This window comes from Canis lupus, chromosome 1 (genome assembly GCF_003254725.2).
Source record: "Canis lupus dingo isolate Sandy chromosome 1, ASM325472v2, whole genome shotgun sequence".
Lineage (NCBI taxonomy): Eukaryota > Metazoa > Chordata > Mammalia > Carnivora > Canidae > Canis > Canis lupus.
In genome coordinates, this window is record NC_064243.1 from 114463775 (window position 1) to 114483614 (window position 19840).

General features: G+C 59.8%; 2 protein-coding genes across 6 annotated transcripts in view; one reads left to right on the plus strand and one right to left on the minus strand.

The window, feature by feature from the left end:
- The first annotated feature begins 6312 nt into the window (after positions 1-6312).
- On the plus strand, positions 6313-19328 carry CAPN12 (calpain 12). The gene is made up of 21 exons (XM_025425096.3): positions 6313-6845; positions 7216-7285; positions 7420-7538; positions 7730-7863; positions 8762-8930; positions 10093-10167; positions 10239-10324; positions 10405-10479; positions 11088-11251; positions 11337-11566; positions 11901-11912; positions 12635-12843; positions 12951-12993; positions 13099-13158; positions 13594-13651; positions 13951-14039; positions 14128-14190; positions 14881-14959; positions 17546-17662; positions 17741-17799; positions 17891-19328. Exons 1-21 carry the CDS (start codon positions 6609-6611, stop codon positions 17915-17917), a joined length of 2175 nt encoding a protein of 724 aa, XP_025280881.3. The 5' UTR covers positions 6313-6608; the 3' UTR covers positions 17918-19328.
- The window catches only part of ACTN4 (actinin alpha 4), a 73030-nt gene continuing 71617 nt past the window's right edge, over positions 18428-19840 (minus strand). For all 5 annotated transcript variants that reach the window (XM_049109785.1, XM_049109775.1, XM_049109780.1 and 2 more), the window contains one exon: positions 18428-19774. In XM_049109785.1, the coding sequence (XP_048965742.1) occupies positions 19616-19774 (159 nt within the window). In that variant the 3' untranslated portion in view covers positions 18428-19615. The remainder of the gene's footprint in view (positions 19775-19840) is intronic.

Consider the following 19840-nt stretch of genomic DNA (forward strand, 5'->3'; position numbering starts at 1 on the left):
AAGCAGGCTCCATGCCAGGAGCCCGACGTGGGACTCGATCCCAGGATTCCAGGATCGCGCCCTGGGTTAAAAGCAGGCGCAAACCACTGAGCAACCCAGGGATCCCTCAAAGATTTTTATTTGTTGATTTGAGAGAGAGACAGCACAAGAGAGAGTGAGCGTGAGTGCAGGGGTGGGAGGGGCAGGGAAGGGTAGAGGGCGAGGGCGAAGCAGTCTTTGCAGGGAGCCCGACATCAATCTGGGACTTGATCCCAGGACCCCGGGACCCTGACCTGAGCGGAAGGCAGTCTATTAAGGCTGAGTCATCCAGGCAGCCCCTGTCTCTCTTTTATGACTGTACCTTAGGGCCAATAAACAGCAAATAAGGAGGTTTCCCTTTGTATAATATTCCAGCTACTACAGGAAGATGAAATGACAGAAGCACAATGTCACCATTTTGCAGTCCCCATCTGGCATCAGCACTTGTAGGCAGTGAGCACCTGCTGCTTAGCATCACGAATGCAGAGACAGCCAGATGGAAAAGCCAAACACCTCCTGGGGTGTCATTTGCTGAAAAACGGAGCCCGCAATGGATAAGTGTCTAGATTTCATGCCCAATTACAGGGATTACAGGAGACAGAGGCACATGTGAAATGCCACTAGGGGGGCGGTGCATCAGCCTCACCCGGACCTTGGCAAAGTCTCCAGGATAATTGAGGTGTTCAGCCAAAAATTATAAGAAAAAAAAAAGAGCTGAAAGAAGAAACTTGTAGATTAAGAGAGATTTAAGAGACATGTCAATCAACTGCAGTAAATCCATCTTATTTGAGTCCTGATTCCAATAAATTGCTAACAATTTTATGACATTAAGAGGCAGAAATGTGCATACTGACTGGGTATTTGGTGATATTAAGGAATTTTTTGTTAATTTTCTTTCTGTGGCAATGGTATTTGGATTAGTTATGGTGCTCTTTGAGAGTTTTTACCTTTTGGGGCACCTGGGTGGATCAGTGATTGAGTATTTGCCTTCAGCTCAGGTGGTTATCCTGGGGTCCCGGGATCGAGTCCTGTGTCAGGCTCCCTGCAAGGAGCCTGCTTCTCCCTCTGCCTGTGTCTCTGCCTCTCTCTGTGTGTCTCTCATGAATAAATAAATAAAAATCTTTTTTTTTTAAAGAAGAGTTTTACCTTTTAGAGCAATGTATTAAAATATTTACTGAGGGGCGGATGCCTGGGTGGCTCAGTTGGTTAAGTGTCTGCCTTCAGCTCAGGTCATGATTCCAGGGTCCTGGGATTGAGCCCATGTCAGGCTCCTTGCTCAGTGAGGAGTCTGCTTCTCCCTCTGCCCCTTCCTCCCATTCTTTGTCTCTCCTAAATAATCTTTTTTTTTTTAAGAAATATTTACTGAAAAAAAAAAAGAAATATTTACTGAGATAATATATGAGGGAAGGGTAGTGGGAGGGGAGGGAGGTGGTAGTGGTGGGGTATAAGTGAGGCTGCATTTCCAGAGTTAATAATTTTTGAGGCTGGGTGATGGGGATGTGGGATTCCTCATACCATCCTGTCTACTTTTGTTGATGCTTTCAATTTTCTGGAGCAAAAAGTACCTTTTTAGAGAATAATATTGCACTGCGGGTATTCTTCTGAGGCTTGCTTTTTCATTCAGTGCTATGTTTCCAAGATTTACCTGTGCTGTAACTGCAATTCATCCAATTTTCGCTTCTGTGTAGTCTTCCCCTGTATGAATATAGCACAATTTTCTTATTTTGTTGACAAGACAATGGATATTTGAGTTATTTTTGTTTTGTTCTTTTTTTTTTTTCTTCTATTACAAACCATGCTGCTATGAACATCTCTGCAGGCATCTCCTGGGACATGTATACACACATTTCTTCCTCTCTCTTTTTTTTTAAAGATTTATTTTATTTTATTTTATTTTTATTTATTTTTTTAAGATTTTATTTATTCATAGAGACACAGAGAGAGAGAGGCAGAGATACAGGCAGAGGGAGAAGCAGGCTCCATGCAGCGAGCCCGATGTGGGACTCGATCCCAGGTCTCCAGGATCACACCCCGGGCTGCAGGCGGTGCTAAACCGCTGCGCCACCGGGGCTGCCCTAAAGGTTTATTTTAGAAAAAAGATTGATTTTTTTATTTGAGAGAGAGTGTGAGTGGGGGGTGAGTGTGAGTGAGAGGGAGGGGGGGAGAGAATCCCAAGCAGATTCCCCACTGAGCAAGGAGCCCAACATAAAGCTCGATCACACGAACTCAGGACCCAAGCAGAAATCATGAGTCAGATGTTTAACTGACTGAGCCACCCAGGCGACCCCGCGCATTTCTCTAGTACATGCATAACTGGGAGTGGAGTCGCTGTGTCATGGGGTAGGCATTTACCGAGGAAAGCCAGTTCGTCTTCTCACGTGTACCAAGTTGCAAGTATCAGCGTGTCTGTTGCTCCACATCCCTGTTGACAATTAGTATTTTCTGGCTTCCCTTTTTTTTTTTTTTTTAAGATTTTGTTTATTTATTTGAGAGAAAGTGCGTGAGAGCACCCACAAGGGGGAAGGCAGGAGAAGAGGGAGAAGTAGACTCTCTGCAGGGAGCCTGACGCGGGGCTCCATCCCAGGACCCTGAGATCAGGACCCGAGCCAAAGGCAGATGGTTGACTGAGCCACCCAGGCGCCCCCATTTTCTGGGTTCTTAACTTTCTTCCTAGTGTAGTGGGTGTGATGGAATTTCAGATGGTCTTAATTAGCAGCATGTTTTCACATGCTTATTGGACACTGATTCTGTGATTGCTTATTCACGACTTTTGCCCATTTTCTGTGGAGTCAATTGCGGTTTGTTTATCGGAGCTCTTTATATATTCTGAATACTAATCTTTTGAGAGACGATATAGTAGAGTCAGTAAGCCAGACCATCAGATTCAAATCCTGATTCTATAACCGTGAGAGCACAGGAAAAGCACGCGCTCCTCTAGGCCTCAGCTCTCTCATCTGTAAACCTTACCACTGGCCAATCTCAGCTGACATGCTCCCAAATCAACTGCTGATTTTGCTACCAACTATGAACTGGTTAGTCAAAGAGAAATCACCCCTCACCATCCCATTCTGTCCCCTCTAAACATTAGCCACTCTTAAAGTAGCACCTTAGAGCGAATGAATGAATGAATCATAGGTGATTTTTCCTGTATCTACAATTATGTCAGATTTGACTCTCATCATTGAAAGAAAACCACTCTTTGGAGTAAACCCCCTTGGACTGACACTGCTGATTATAGGAGATGCTGCGAAGGCCTCCTCTGGGTTCCAAGAGCAGTGCTAACAGAGGAAGGGCTGCTGGGGGCTGGCACGTGCCACAGCCTACAGCTTCGAGACCACTGGTGGGTCCCTGGCATCAGTCTCCAGCCACTCAGTGAGGATCTGATTCAACTCGGTGGGCTTCTCCATCTGTGTCCAGTGTCCACAATCCTTAATGTGTCCCCTTTTCAGGTAGGGAATCCAGTCTTCCATATGCTTGGACATCTCAGGAACAAGTACCTTGTCCTTCTCCGCGGTTACCATTAGGGCCGGAATCAGGATCTTCCGCCCCACACCCTGACTATGTTTGTGTCCCAATGTTTTATTTTTGTAAAGATTTATTTATTAGGGGACGCCTGGGTGGCTCAGCAGTTGAGCATCTGCCTTTGTTTTTTTTTTTGTTTTTGTTTTTTTTGAGCAACTGACTTTGGCTCAGGATGTGATTACACAGTCCCAGGATGGAGTCCCACATCAGGCCCCCGCATGGAGTCTCCTTCTCCCTCTGCCTATGTCTCTGCCTCTCTCTGTATCTCTCATGAATAAATAAATAAAATCTTAAAAAAAAAGAAAAAAAGAAGATTTATTTATTGGGGCGGGGGGAGAGAGCGCATGAGCAGGGGGAGGGGCAGAGGGAGCAGCAGAGAAGTAGACTCCCCACGGAGCCTGACCTGATGAGAGGCTCAATCCCACAACCGAGAGGCTCAATCCCACAAGGTGACCTGAGCTGAAATCAAGAAGCTGCTACTCAGCCACAAAAAGTGCCCCTCGTGATAGTGTTTTAAGCAGATTTGTTGTTGTTGTTGTAGTGGCTCAGGTGCAGCCTCGGTGAAGCAGGAACACTGCACACTGTGCGGGTTAGATGAGGGGGCAGGCGTAGACACAGTGTAAACTGGCACCTGATCCCTTACTCCGTGGCTGTGGGGGAGCTCTCACCCCATAGGGATGTCGGGACATTCCGGCTGGTGCATGGGTGCAGGTATCATTCACGCCAACCAAATCGGGAAGGGTTTTTTCGGTTGCTAGTGATAAAAAAAAAAAATTAAATTGAAATTAAAACTGGGAAGAGAGGAGCAGAACTGATTGGCTCCTTCCATGTAGAAGTCTGGCTTCCGGCGCCCGGATCGAGGGGCGCGGCTCACGGCTTGGCGCCGCTTCCTCAGCGCTGCCCTCCTCCTCGGGCCGGGTCCCCGACCGGGTGGCCGGGGTTCAGGGATGACATCCGACGGCTCAGGGGTCCCAGGGACAGAGAAGCCCCGCCCCGAGTCCCGGGCACGGAGGGGCGTGGCCAGGGCTGCGCTCCTCTGATTGGCTGGAGTGTCCTCCCGGAGCGAGGGGGCGGGGCCAGCCCTCGCGGCGCCGCGGGGCTTGAGGCTAAGGACCCGAGGATCCCCAAAACCATGGGGGTGCTGATTCTAGAAAAGGAGGTAGGGGGTGCTGGGCTCACAAAGCAACGGACGCCCACCACACTGGCTTCAATGCGCTTTTCTTAGGTTGGCCCCGGAGGCATATTTGGGATCCTGGATGTGAGGCGGGAGGCGGGGAGGGATAATCGAGGGGGTCCTGTTTGTGGGGTGTGAGCAGAACCTTGCAGCGAGGCAGGCCGGGAGGAGCAGCAGCCCGCGGGGACCTGAAGACGGAGGCGGGGAAGGGCCGGGGTCACAGGTAGTTGTTTCCTGCCCACTGCAGGCTGTCAGGCCGGTGTCATTCCTCGCGTCCTCGTGCAGTGCCTCGGGGACAAATACGGGGGAGGGCTGTGACCCGGCCAGGAGGGAGTGCGGGGAGCGCGGTGGCAGATGCGGCTGTGCAAGCGACGGCAGCCGGAGGTGACAAGTGGCTATGGACGGGGCCTCAGACGTCGTCCCAGCCCTGATGTGGACGGGGCACCTCCTGGATGTCAGGCGCTGCTCTGACCGTGCCCCACCTACCAGCTCCGTCCCTCGGGTCCGCCGTCCTACGACTGCCCCCACTGTAGAGCTGAGGAAACTGAGGCACAGAGAGGCTAAGCGACTTGCACAAGACACACAGTGCTAAGTGGCAGAGGCTGGATTTGAATCCCGGCCTTTTGGCCCCTACCCTGGCAGGTGCTCCAGACCACTGTCACCTGTCGCCTGCCTCACACCGCAGGGGCGGGGGGGGGGGGGGGGGGGAGGTGGCCGGTTGGGGGGGGTGGCCTTGGCAATTCTACAGGAAGGCATCTTGTTTACAACCCCTTTTTGGTGGCCACACAGCAGGGGGGCCCAGACAAGATCTGTTGGTCCATTTGGAGGGAAGGCCGTGGGAGGACTCAGGGACTCAGGGACGTCTGTCACAGAGGTGACAAGGTTCGGCCAGTGCAAGAGGCCCCGCTCCTGGGGTGGAAGTCTGCTGGGACCCAACCCGGTGAGTCTCTGGCCTCACAGAACCTACTTCTGTCATTGCTTCCAGGGGCTCTGGCTTCCCCTGGGGGCCCCAACCCTGCAAGGGGGTCGGATCAGGTGTCAAGGTCACTGGAGAGTGTGGCTCCCAGCCCAGGGGGTGTAGGGCGGACCCTACAGTCAGCGCTGTGCTGGTGAGCAGGTCGCTGTCTGTCCAGGAAGAGGGGGCAGGGTCCTGGCGGCTCAGGACGAGGGAGGCAGGGTGGGCCCCCCCCCCAGCTGCAGTGGGGGGCTGGGGGATGGAGTAGCCACAGGGCAGAGAAAAGGGTGCAGAGGGGCAGACGGGGGGGGGGGGTGCACAAGAGAGAAGGTGCGGGAGAGACAGCCACACAGATATATGGAGAGAGGGACAGAGACACGGGGAGGGACGTAGTTACACCGACAAAACCCAAAACACACACAGAAGAAAAACCCCAAAACACAGCAGAGGAAGACATGAAGAGACAAGAGAGATGGACAGAGAGAGACAGAGACAGAAGAGAGACACGATGGCAGATAGAGAAACTGTCAGATGGAGAGACAGAGATACAGTGTAAAGGCACCGCCCCCCTGCCACCCCCCCCTCCCCCGGTCCCCCAGAGAGAGAGGCAGGGACCAGAGGGCAGGAACACACCCCCACACTGACCTCCTTCCAGGGGCAGCCGGTCCTCCCTCAGCTCTGCCCGCCTTCCCTCTTGCTGTGGGCCAAGCCCATTAAGCTGCTGCCCCGGCCACAACTGAAGGCCCCACGCCCTGGGGAGGAAACCGCCATCGAGGCGTCCCTTGCTCCGTGGCTCCCCAAACCATCAATTAGTATTTATAAAGGAAGGCTCCTGGCTGCCTAAAGACCCCCATCAGGGCTCAGATGGAGGGGAAGCCCCACCCCCGTGACTCAGGAGGTTAAAGAGCCTGGGGCCGCCCGGGAGCCCAGAGTGTCCGGATGGCGTGTGGCAGCGGGAGGGTCACCATCCAGCTGGTGGACGAAGAGGCAGGGCCTGGAACCAGAGGCCCGAAGCCCTATCGGGGCCAGAGATACGAGGCAATCCGAGCAGCCTGCCTGGATGAGGGGATCCTGTTCCGAGACCCCTACTTCCCTGCTGGCCCCGACGCCCTTGGCTACGACGAGCTGGGGCCCGACTCGGAGAAGGCCAAAGGGGTGGAATGGATGAGGCCCCATGTAATGTGTGGTGGGGGGGTGCTGGGCCCCTGGGTCTGAGGGAGGGGGGACTGGGGGTGCTGGGCCCCTGGGTGTGAGGGAGGAGGGGCTGGGGGGCTGGGAGGCTGGGCCCCTGGGTCTGAGGGAGGGGGGACTGGGGGTGCTGGGCCCCTGGGTGTGAGGGAGGAGGGGCTGGGGGGCTGGACATGAGCAGGAAGGCTGGGAGTTCCCCGCTGGGTGTGGAGAGGCCCAGGGAGGCCGGGTGCCTCCCGAAGGCTCTGCCAGCATCTCCTGGGGGGGCAGCGAGGGCCGGGGGCCCAGGCTGGGGACCTCTCGGTGGCCCCTTCCCTCCCTTCCCTGGCTGAGGCCTGGAATCCCCCGTCGCCCCCAGGAGTTTTGCGCGGAGCCCCAGTTCATCTGCGAGGACATGAGCCGAACAGACGTGTGTCAGGGGCGCCTCGGTACGACCACGGAGCCATCTGGCCCCCCGATCCGGCAGGTGGTGGCTGGGACCCTGCGGCTCCCCCCCTGGGTGCCCCCTCGGCCTCTCCCTGCACCTCAATGTCCCTCTTCCCATCCTCGCCTCTCCTCCCAGGTAACTGCTGGTTCCTTGCGGCCGCTGCCTCCCTCACTCTGTACCCCCGACTCCTGAGCCGGGTGGTCCCCCCTGGTCAAGGCTTCCAAGATGGCTATGCAGGTGTCTTCCACTTCCAGGTAAAGCCCAGTTCCTTTGCTCGTGCCTCAGTCTCCCCCCTGGTGACACGGATTTCAGAGTTGACGTTGTCCCCTTGGGGCTGTCATTCTTGGACGGGCACAGCAGGGCGAGGGGGCGGAGGATGGGGTCCGGTGCGGTTGGAGGCTGGTGGCCGAAGCCGGGGCCCGCCCTCACCCCCCTGCCCCCCCAGCTCTGGCAGTTTGGCCGCTGGGTGGACGTGGTGGTGGACGACAGGCTGCCGGTGCGTGAGGGGAAGCTGATGTTCGTGCGCTCGGATCAGCGGAACGAGTTCTGGGCCCCGCTCCTGGAAAAGGCCTACGCCAAGTAAGGACCCGGGCGCACCTCCCCCGCCAGCAGGCCCCAAGCCCCAAGGGAACCTCAGAGACCCCCCAACTTCTGCGATCCTCTAGACACCCTGCCAAGGGTCCTCCCAAACCAAGTCACAGCGCCCAGGATGTCACACCGTCTGATGTCACCATTCCCTGAGGGCCTCCAAATCATAAATACCTCCCTCTATGGACATTTCACGCAGAACATTCCTTAGGGCCCCGCCGACACCCACAATCCCTAAGGAGCCTGAAATCTCATCTATCAGACCCAGGAACCACTACATCTAAGATGTACCCCCTTGGGGGACCTCTAACCTCAGAAGATCTCTCTTGCTCCATTGAGAAACCCAAAACACCTGCCATTTTTTTTTTAAAGATTTTATTTAAAGAGAGAGAAAGAGAACGAGCGGGGGGGGGGGGAGGTTGTTGGAACAGGGAGAAGCAGACTCTGTGCTGAGCAGGGAGCCAACACGGGGCTCGACCCCAGGACCCCGGGATCATGACCTGAGCCAAAGGCAGCCGCTTAGCCGCCTGAGCCCCCCGGGCGCCCCACGCCTCCCAAATATGGAGTGTAATCCCCGGGACCCTCAATCTCTGCTTTCCTCCATCCTGTGGCTCTGAAATCCCTGACAAGCCCCATAGAAATCACCCCCAAAGCAGACATCTCCCGGAGACTCGGAGTTTCAGACATAGCCCCCTGGGTGCCCCCAATTCTGACACAGCTCCCCTGGGATCCCCCAAATGCCACAGTCCTGGAGGCCCGGGGACCGCAGGCCCGATATCCGAGGGCTTCCCGAGTGTGCCACGGCCCACCTCAGGGGCCCCCGGGTCCCAGGGGGCGTGGGAGCTGCCCGCACACGCCTCACGCGCGCCCCCGACACCCGCTCCCACAGGCTCCACGGCTCCTATGAGGTGATGCGAGGCGGCCACATGAACGAGGCTTTCGTGGACTTCACAGGCGGCGTGGGCGAGGTGCTCTACCTGAGGCAGGACACCCCGGGCCTCTTCTCTGCCCTGCGCCATGCCCTGGCCAAGGAGTCGCTCGTGGGCGCCACCGCCCTGGTGAGACAGCCCCCGCCAGGACCAGAGCCCAGCCAGGGCTGGGGTGGGGGGCCGCGTCCTCCTCTGTGTTCCCCGTTGGCTGGTCTGCCCCCGCCCCCTCAGTCAACCTCGAGCAAGTCAAAAGGCGATGTATGTGCTCTCATAGCTACACAAGCTTCAGGCACAGCTGAATCCAGGTGCTTAGCGCACGCGGAGAATGTGGTTTTCTATTCCTGGTTCCGGCTTAGCTTCACCCTGGGGCAGGCATTCCCCTCATGGGCACCAAAGGGGCCCCCACAGCTGCAGGGCCCTCCCATCACCCCAGTGGGTCCAAAAAAAAAAAAAAAAAAAAAGAAAGTAAAGGCAAAGCCTCTTTCTGAGAATTTCAGCAAAAGGCCTAGGATCGATTCCCATGGGCTCAGCCGGAGTCATGCGTTCATCGGCGGTGACCCAGTCACACGCCCCGTCGTTCACGAGTTGATCTAATTCCTGCTCTCGTTCTTTGCTTAATCCCGTGCTCATTTGCGGGCTGTCTGTCCTTTGGGTTTCTTTCTGCCCATGTCTCTGTCCTCCCCGTGTATTTTTTTTTTTTTTAAGATTTTATTTATTGGGCAGCTCGGGTGGCGCAGCGGTTTAGCGCCGCCTTCAGCCCAGGGCGTGACCCTGGAGACCCGGGATCGAGTCCCACATCGGGCTCCCTGCGTGGAGCCTGCTTCTCCCTCTCTTGTGTCTCTGCCTCTGTGTGTGTGTGATAATAATTAATTAATTATTAATTTAATAATTTATTAAAATAAATTTTATTTATTTATTCATGAGAGACACACAGAGAGAGAGACAGAGAGAGAGGAGAGAGAGGCAGAGGCACAGGCAGAGGGTGGAGCAGGCTCCCTGCGGGCAGCCTGATGCGGGACTCGATCCCAGGACCCCGGGATCACGCCCTGAGCCAAAGGCAGACGCTCAACCTCTGAGCCACCCAGGCCCCCTCCCCACGTATTTTGTCCTGTGTCCGTCTCCCTCTCTGGCCTTCCGTCACCCATCCGATGCCCTCTTGGAGCCCTGTGTCATTCAGCTGGGTGCCCTGGTTGACTCCTGCTTTGGTGGCAGGAGTCTGGGGGGGGACAGAGAGGAGCAGCCCCCCGCTGGTTCCCCACTGTGGCCTCACCGTCCCCTGTCCTCTGCCCAGAGCGATAGGGGCGAGTACCGCACAGAAGACGGGCTGGTGAAGGGACACGCGTACTCAGTCACGGGCACGTACAAGGTGAGTGGCCCCCCATGAGTGGGCTGCTGGGGTGTCCCGGCGCCACCCCCCACTGACAATGCTGCCTCCAGGTGACCCTGGGCTTCACCAAGGTGCGGCTGCTGCGGCTTCGGAACCCATGGGGCCGTGTGGAGTGGACGGGGGCCTGGAGCGACAGGTGGGATGGAGGTGGGGTGGGGGTGGGGGGGCCCGGCGCCACCTGCTCAGCCCTCACGCCCCCACCCCACGTCTCCCTAGCTGCCCCCGCTGGGATGCGCTCCCCACCGAGTGGCGAGATGCCCTGCTGGTGAAAAAGGAGGATGGCGAGTTCTGGTGAGCGGCCCAGGGTCCCAGCCCTGCCTCTGCGCTGGTGCCAGGCCACAGGGGCGCGGGGAGGGCCGATGCCTGCCTGCGGGAACGTGGGACAAGTGCATTGCGAGAAGCTGTCCGTAAGGCGGCAGCTTTGGGGTTTGGGGTTGCGGTCTGTTCGGGGGAGTCGAGGAACAATCAGCAGTAATAGGGGAACTGGGAGCCACAGGCATGTTGGGAGGGTCGAGGGGGCATGGGTAACAGGTAATATTTAGGACAACTGTGGGAGGCTTGGTGACATCAGGGACATTTCTTCAGATCTGGTAATATTGGGGGGCTGAAGGATACTTGTTGGCCATTGAGAGTCTGAGGGTCTTGATATTTGGCAGCTGAAGGCAATTTGATGATAGGTGGGGGCAGTGCGTGGATCTTGGCTATTTGTGGGGCATTTCTGGGGACTTGGAGCAATCTGGGGGAGCTGGAGGGCTCAGTGATCGGGGGTCATTTACGGAGACGCGGTACTATGTGGTGGACCGACGGGTGCCTGGCAGTGTCTAAGGACTGGCGGGGTTGTGATCTGGGGTGAGATCTTCGGGAGCGCGGCCCGGTCCTGACCGCCGGCCACCGCGCAGGATGGAGCTGAAGGACTTCCTCCGCCACTTCAACACCGTGCAGATCTGCTCGCTGAGCCCCGAGGTGCTGGGCCCCAGCCCGGCGGGAGGCGGCTGGCACATCCACACCTTCCAGGGCCGCTGGGTGCGCGGCTTCAACTCTGGCGGGAGCCAGCCTGGCACCGGTGAGGCCTCGGAGGGCGCCCCGAGAGGTGAGCAAGGGGGTGCCCCCCGCAGGCCGGGTAACCCCGTCTTTTTCTTTCCTGCTAGAAACCTTCTGGACCAACCCCCAGTTCCGACTGACGCTGCTGGAGCCTGACGAGGAGGATGATGATGAGGAGGGGCCCTGGGGGGGCTGGGGGGCAGCAGGAGCGTGGGGCCCGGCGAGGGGGGGGCGCATCCCCAAGTGCACTGTCCTTCTGTCACTCATCCAGCGCAACCGGCGGCGCCTGAGGGCCCAGGGCCTCACCTACCTCACCGTGGGCTTCCATGTGTTCCAGGTGGTCCCGGCTTAGAGGGGGTGGGGGAGGCCTGGGGGGGTCAGAGACGGGAGATTGCCGGGGAGAGGGTCAGGGAGAGACTGAGGTGGGGAGGGCGCCCGGGGGCGGGGGCCAGTCCCCACGGAGGGGACCAGGGGTCAGAAGAGAGTCATAGGCTTGGATCAGGGAGGGGACACGAAGCAGAGAAGGGCCTTGAGGGCACAGACGGGAGGGGCCGGGAGGGGCGTGGCCGGTCAGAGACAGGGGTGTGGGGGCTTAAGGAGGGGGGTGGGTGGGGGGCTCTGAAGGGTGGCCCGCTGTGGGCTCTGACTCGCCCTGCTCCCCCTTCTTACAGATCCCAGAGGAGGTGGGTGTCGGCAGGGACCCGGGATTGCAGGTCTATCCTGGGGGTTCGGACAGGCTGGGGGGGGGCGGGGGCGGGCAGCCCTGACAGTTGCAGGCGGTGGGAGCCGGGGTTCGGGGGTCAGACGGCTGTGGGCAGGAGGAGCCTGGGGTGACCAGGGGGCTGCGGGCGGCGGGGGGGGCTGGGGTGACCTGACCGGGTGGCTGCTGGCGGGGGCGGCCCGGGGTGACTGGGGAGGCTGCGGGCTCAGGGGGCCTGGGGTGACGGGGGGCTGCGGGCGGGGGTGACCGGGGGGCTGCGGGCTCAGGGGGCCTGGGGTGACGGGGGGCTGCGGGCTCAGGGGGCCTGGGGTGACGGGGGGGTGCGGGCGGGGGTGACTGGGGGGCTGCGAGCTCAGGGGGCCTGGGGTGACCGGGGGGCTGCGGGCTCAAGGGGCCTGGGGTGACGGGGGGGCTGCGGGCGGGGGTGACTGGGGGGCTGCGAGCTCAGGGGTCCTGGGGTGACGGGGGGCTGCGGGCTCAGGGGTCCTGGGGTGACGGGGGGCTGCGGGCTCAGGGGGCCTGGGGTGACCGGGGGGCTGGGGGCTCAGGGGTCCTGGGGTGACGGGGGGCTGCGGGCTCAGGGGGCCTGGGGTGACCGGGGGGGCTGCGGGCAGGGGTGGCCCGGGGTGACGGGGGGCTGCGGGCGGGGGCGGCCTGGGGTGACCTCAGCCGCCCGGGCCGCAGCTGCTGGGCCTGTGGGACTCCCCGCGCAGCCGCGCGCTCCTGCCGGGCCTGCTGCGCGCCGACCGCTCGCCCTTCTGCGCCCGCCGCGACGTGAGCCGCCGCTGCCGCCTGCGCCCCGGCCACTACCTGGTGGTGCCCAGCGCAGCCCGCGCCGGCGACGAGGCCGACTTCACGCTGCGCGTCTTCTCCGAGCGCCGCCACGCGGCCGTGTGAGCCGGGGCACCCGCCCCCTCCCCTCGGGGTCCCCGGGCCGCCCCCTCCGCGCGGGGATCGGCCCGGCCGCACCCCGACTCCCCGCCTCCCGTGTCCTTGGCAGGGAGATCGACGACGTCATCAGCGCCGACCTGCACGCGCTCCTGGTGCGGGGCGGCCGGGGGGGGGGGGGGGGGGGGGGCGGGGCGGGCTGGGGGGCCTCTCGCACCCCCCCCCCCCGCACTGAGCCCCAGCCCCGCCCCCCCCCACAGGTCCCCTACGTCCCCCTGGAGCTGGGCTTGGAGCAGCTGTTCCAGGAGCTGGCAGGAGAGGTGAGGGCTCGGCCGCCCCCTCCCCGGGATCCGCCCTCATCCCCGAGTCTCATTTTGCTTCAGTTTCTCCCTCTCGGTGCCTAAATCTCCTGACTCCCCTCGCAGTGCTCACAGCTCGTCCCTGCCTCAGGCCCTTTGCCCTGTCTGCACCTCTGCCTGGCGCGCCTGCTCTCCCCTCGCGTCCCTTGTCCTGCCTAAGGCCTCATCTTTCTCATATGCCTCCCCCTGGAAGCCCTCCCGGATTCTCCCCCAGGCTGGTCAGCGGCCTCCCACTGTGGACTCCCGGACTCCCACAGCTGGGTGCTTCCCTGCTGCCGCCCGTCGCCCTGGGGACAGGTCCCCCCCCACCACCACCAAGCTGTCTCCGCTGTGTCCCCAGCACAGCCCGGAGGCTGCCGGGCCAATGGCCTCACAACTGACTCTCTCCTTGACCAGGAGGAAGCACTCAGTGCCGCTCAGCTCCAGACCTTATTAAGCATTGCCCTGGAGCCTGGTGAGTTGGGGACCGAGGTGGACCCACGGAGCCCCAACTCACCAGGCCCTGGGTGTGTTAACCCACCAGGCCACTGCCACTCATAAGCCCCCCTCTTCCCCTAAGGGAGGCGGGGAGTGTAGCTGCCATGAGGGGGCTCGGAACCCCCTCGCCTGGGTTCAGACCCCTGCTCTGCTGGCCACCAGCTGTCACGTGGCTCTCTGTACCTCCATTCCGACAGCGGGGACAGTGATAATCCCCAGCACTTACAGCGGTGGCCAGCACACAGGAAGCCCCCCGGGGTTTTTTGTTTCCTGTAGCCAGGGCCCGCACACAGACCCCTCGAGACACTCGGACCCCTCGAGAGATCGGGCTCAGGACCTGCGAGCAGTTGCTGCGGTGTTTTGGGGTACATGAGGGGACAGTGCCTGGGTGGGGATGTTGGGGTCTCTGTCCCCCTTCTGGGGATAGATTTTAACCAGACGTCCCATCCCCAGAACGGACAAAGCCTCACCCTGCACCACTTCCAGCAGCTCTGGGGCCATCTCCTGGAGTGGCAGGTAAGGTCGGGGCTTTGCTGGGGCCTTCTCCTCCCGGAGGGTGAGGCACCTTTACTACTAAGGACCTAGGTGCCCTGTGGGCTAGCAGGGCCCCGGGGGCAGGAGAAGGTGGGCCACATCATACCTTGGAGGGACAGCCTGGAGGGATCGGCTGGGATGTCTTTGCCCCATCTACCCTTCTGTGGTCTCTCTCGGGCCCTAAATAGCTCAGGGATGGAAAGCACAGGCTCTGGTCCTCGGGTGAAATCCCGGCCTCCGATTCAGCCCCTTTATGGCTGTGTGGCCTTAGGCAAGTCGTCTCCCCTCTGAGGGGCCTTTGCTTGTCTACCAGTGGGAGGCATTAATCCCCACTACTCTGGATCCCCGTGAGGAAATGGTCTGAGGCCCCCCTATACTCGTGAGCGGTGAGCCACTGTTTGCTGAGCCCTCACCAAGCCCCCTGTGGCTAGGATCCCGACTTGTCCTCACCGCCCTATTCCAGCTGTTTCGATTATTCCCACTTTACAGACTGCAGAACAGGCTCAGAGAGGTGAAGCTGCGCGCCCAGGGAACCAAGCCAGGAAGAAGGGAGCTGGGGTGGGAACCCTGGCTGACTGGCCTCTGAGGCCCCCTCTCAGCCCTCTTTAGGGTGAACGGGGGTGGGTGAGTGGGGGGGGGGTAGGTGGGACTGACCTATACCTCCCGGCCCAGGCCACATTTGATAAGTTTGACGAGGACGCCTCTGGAACCATGAACTCCTATGAGCTGAGGCTGGCGCTGAATGCAGCAGGTACGCTGGGGAGGTGTCATGGGGACCTGCCCCGCCCCACACACCTGCCATACTCTTGCAGGCCTGGCTGTCGGGACTGGATACCCTTGGGAGAGGGAGCCGGGCCTCCTGGAGGGAGGAAGATGGGGAGAGTCTGGGAGCTGGTGTGAGAGGCCCGGGCCCCCAGGGCACTGTGGTAAAATGGCCTGGATTCCCAGGAGCCTGGGTTGGATCCTGCTCCTCGGGACTTACTCCCTGGGGGGCCCGGGCCTTCGAGTCCACCTCCTGGAGCCTCAGTGTAAAATGGCCACTCCTCGGGGTGGCTGGGAGGGGCCTGCAGGATGGGCCGGGGGGGGGGGGGGGGGGGGGGGGGGCGTTACTGCAGGAGGAGTGCCCGGGCGAAGGTTTCAGAAAGGCTTCCAGGAGAGGTAAAACAGCCCCATCCCTCTGTGTAGCACAAAGCCCTACCCGAGGGAGGGACGAGGGACAGGGACGAGGGACAGAGCCAAGGAGCAAAGCTTCTCCCGGGCTCTGGGGCAAGTCAAGGAAGTTCCCGAGTGGAGGGCTGGGACCGGAAGGGAACTCCCACATCCCCACCCCCCACCCCCCACCCCGGGGCTCCAAGGCTGAGACAAGGGGAGGCGGGAGGCTGCCCCCTGGCTCTGACCCAGTCTGGGAGGCAGGGAGGCCCCAGGGAGGCGCTGCAGTGTCCAGAGATGTGCACGGAAAGAACCCAAGCCAGGGGGGTTGAGGAGTCAGAGTAGAATGCTGGGAGGTGGGAGGTGGGGCACGCAGACAGAACGGAGTCCCGAGCGCACAGAGCAGAGGCCAGAGAGGGAGGACGGAAGGTTTGCCCCGACTCATCGATGTCACTGGGCACCTGGTGTACATTCTTGGTGTTATTCTAGCCAGACGACTGAGATCGTGCTGGGTTGAGAGGGGTGGGGAGCTTATGTACTGCGGGTGCACACAGAACGTCTGGGTCACATGGTAATACATGCTGCGACAGGAAGAGAAAGCAGGTGTGTACGTGTGGGAGGAGGTGCCTTGAGACACAGTGGTCAGGGAAGGTCGGAGGTGCTGTTTGAGCAGACCTGGAGGAGGGGGCCTAAGCCTTGGGGACACGGGGGCAGGTGCAGTCTAGAGAGAAGGAACAGCCAGCACAAAGGCCCTGAGGTGAGCATGAGCCCTGCCGGACCAGCTTCAAGGGCCAGGAAATGCAGAGGAGGACGGCGGCGGTCAGAGATGAGACGTCAGTGCAGGGAGTCAGTAAAGCCCCATGAGGCCTCATGAATACCTGGGGCCTTAAAAAAATTTTTTTAAAAAATGTATGAGAGGGAGGAGGGTGAGGCAAGTCCAGCTGGTGGGGGAGAGGGGGACTACAGCTGACAGCAAAGGAAAGGTCACGCTTGTGTATGGAGGGAGTACCAGGGAGTGGGCCAGCAGGAAGCAAGTTCCAGAGACCCTGGAAACGGGCAGGATCAGGACAGGGGGATTAGCAAGAAAAGCAACGTGCTGCAACTCAGCCGCGCTCTGCTCTGCGGCACCAGTGTCCCCCAAACACTGCCTCTGCTCCTAGCTGTGCCTCTGAGGCTGGGGACTCTGGGCATTTGGCAGTGGCCAGAAACCCTTCCCTTCCTCCGCCCACGGCTTCCGTGCCAGAGCCACCCATGATGGTGACAGCTCAGAGGGGTCAGGGTGGGGACAGGGTTGGCACAGGGAGCCCCAGGAGGTGTCCCATGCGGCAGGTGGGAAGAGCAGGGGGCCCACGTGAGGAGTAGGAATGTTCTGGGCCAAGGGAGGACCGGGCGTTCTGGGCAGAAGGAACATCACAGGCAAGGGAGGCAAGACAGCACCGAGTCCAACTGCAGGAGGGGAGGAGGGGAGGAGGGGTAGGTGAGGCGTGGTCTGCGAAGGCCACCAGCACCTAGTACCCCAGGGGAGGGCTTTCCTGGGCAGGACCCTGCAGCAGGGGGCATACCAGAGGGACCAGAGGAAGCTGACAGTGTGCACGAAGGCTGACAGGAATTTGAGGGGGCAGCTGAGGGGCCCCCCTAAGGTGGGTGAAGCTGGAGGGACTGCGGGAGGTCACTGTGCCAGTGTGGGGCTGTCCATGGCACCAGTCAGAGATCTGCTCGATGAACAGGGGCACAGAGGGGCTCCAGGGCCAGGGGCAGTCCAGGAAATCAGCCTCAGAACCGTGTTTATCTGCACACGTGGGGGAAGGAGGAGCCATGGTTTTCGGCTTTCAAAAGCCTATGGAGATTTCTAAAGTTTAGACCTTGTCTCCTGTGAAGAAACTGATGCCATGTAGGGCTAACAAAAAGGCTCTCAACTGCACAGAAATCTCCTCCGTGCCCATGTGCAGAAACTGGCCAGAATCTAGAGGCGTAAGAAAGCAGGCACCGTCGTTACGTGCCAGACGCCGTTCTAGGCTCTCCATCTAACAGCGTCCCACAACCTATGGGGTCAGGGCCGACCCAGGAGAGAAAACAGCGCAGTGAAGGGAGCTGCGGGTGGTCGCACAGCTGGGATCAGAGAGGTGGCAGCAGGCCCCTGGGGTGGGGCTCACAGGGACTGCCTCGGCTCAGAGGTGGCCTGCCCTAGGCTTCCACCTGAACAACCAGCTGACCCAGGCCCTCACTAGCCGCTACCGGGACAGTCGTCTGCGGGTGGACTTCGAGCGCTTTGTGTCTTGTGCAGCCCAGCTCACCTGTATCTTCCGTGAGTGCTGCCCCCGCATGGGTGGGGTGGGGTCCCCCATGGGCCACCGTGGGCGCTCAACTGGCCCACTCTGCACAGGCCACTGCAGCCAGCACCTGGATGGAGGTGAGGGGGTCATCTGCCTGACCCGGAGACAGGTGAGCCAGGCTGGGGACTGGGGGCACGCAGGTGGCCAAGCAGGAGCCGTTGGAGACCTCTACCTCAGGCCGGCGGTCTTCTCTCCCGCAGTGGATGGAGGTGGCCACCTTCTCCTAGGATCTCCGCGCGGAGCACCTGTGGCTGGAGGCGGGAGAGCTGCCAGGAGCCCTGCCTTTTCTCCTCTCCCAGCCTGGACTGGGGTTTATTCCACAGGGAGGGGGCCTGAGCAGAACCGACCCCTCTGCCTCTCTGCCTGGCACGTGGGGCTGATGCTCTGATGCTGAGCAGCCGTTCAGAGCACCGCCCTGGGAGCCAGCCAGCCTGGGGGGTTTCTGGCCCCACCACTCAGCAGCAGGGTGAGCTCCCTGCACTTCTCTGTGCTTTGCCCTCCTCACCTATAAACAAGGACGGTCGGTTACAGCGCTTCTCTCGCGCAGGCTACACCAGTTAGCACTCGGAACAGGACCTGGCTTAGCGCGGGCCCCCCAGGAGACCCTCATGTTTACACACTCATGGGGACAGGGATCTCCCACGCCCAGCCCTGCTCAGGGAAGAGGTTCTCCTGCGGCTCTCCTAAGAAGTAGAGAACAGACACAGGAGAGAGATAAAGAGAGAACACTGTAGGAATCCTTCTTAAAAATATTACATGTTTTATTATCCTGTCCCCAGAAGGGTGGTTTATCCAGAAACCGAGAAAAAAAATAATCAATCAGAATAAACTCAAAAAAAGGGGGGGAGGGGAAGGGAGCAAAACCCATCAACTAACAGGCAGCCAGGCCAGCAGCCCACCCTCCACCTCAGGAGGGTCCCCAGAGACCCATGCCCAACGACAGACAACAGAGAGAAATCAGTAAGGGGCTGGCAGGAGGGCAGCAAATCAGCTATGTCTTCATTATGAGCAAGAGGCGGCGAGGATATGTTGCTAGGTGAATATATATTTATATAATAAATCCGTAAGTTAATAAAGTAAATAGTAATTCTCTGAAAGTTTTTAATTCCTTTTTTTATAGATTTTTTTGTGTATTTTTTGTTTTTGTTGTTTTATGGTTTTTTTGTTTGTTTGTTTTTTTTTGTTTTTGTTTTGTGGTCCTTAGAAAATCTGCGAGATACACGTGTCTGGACAAAGCAAGGTGGGGGCTCGCAGGGGGTGGGGGTGAGAGGCTGGTCTGCCCAACCCTACTCCTCTGTGGCAGAAAAGGGGGGGTGTTGAGTTGCACCCCCTCACCTCCTGGCAATCGCCAAGTGGGGGAAGAAGGGAAGAAGGGAGGGGCGGGGTCCTCTTTCCTGTCGGGCAGCTGTGTCGCCCTCTGCTGGGCCCACTGTGGGGCCCACGCAGGCCCGGGCAGCTCCTGGACAAGGCACGTAGGGCTTTGGCCTGGATGTGGGAGGCCTTGAAGGGACCTCGTAGGGGGAGAGGGGAGGGCAGGCAAAGGAGGGATGAGGTGGGGAGGGCATTCCTAGGGCCTGAAGGGACCTGTTTTGCTGTGGGAATCCACTGTCCCCTCCACATAGTTAAAAAACAAAACAACACATCATATATATTTACCAGACCAGAAGCGCTGACGCCTTGTGTCTCCCTCACCCCTCTCCAGGGGGAGGGGCCGACTGACAAAGAGAGAGGAGAGAGCCTGCCCCAGCCCCTCCCTGCCCACCCCCCCCCCCCAAAAGACTGACAGAGTGCTTTGCATAGATACAGAGTCAGAGGAACAGGACCTGGGCGGCCCCCACAGCGGGGAGGAGGGCAGAGGGCTCCCCCAGCCCCTCCTGGAGGCTGTGAGGAGGGGGCGTTCGGTCAGGGTTTCTCCAGCGGGGGCCTCACAGGTCACTCTCCCCGTACAGGGCTGTGGAGAAGGACTTGTAGTCGAGGGCGCCGGGCACAGCGTCAGGGCCCTGGTATGGAGCCATGCGAGCGATGCAGTACTCGGCCTGGTCCGGGGGCAGCTCTCTCCGCAGCTCCTCAGCCGTGATGAAGTTCTGGAGGTGGCAGGGTGGGACTCTGGGCCACCCACACCCACACCCATCCTGCCCAGCCCCTCACGA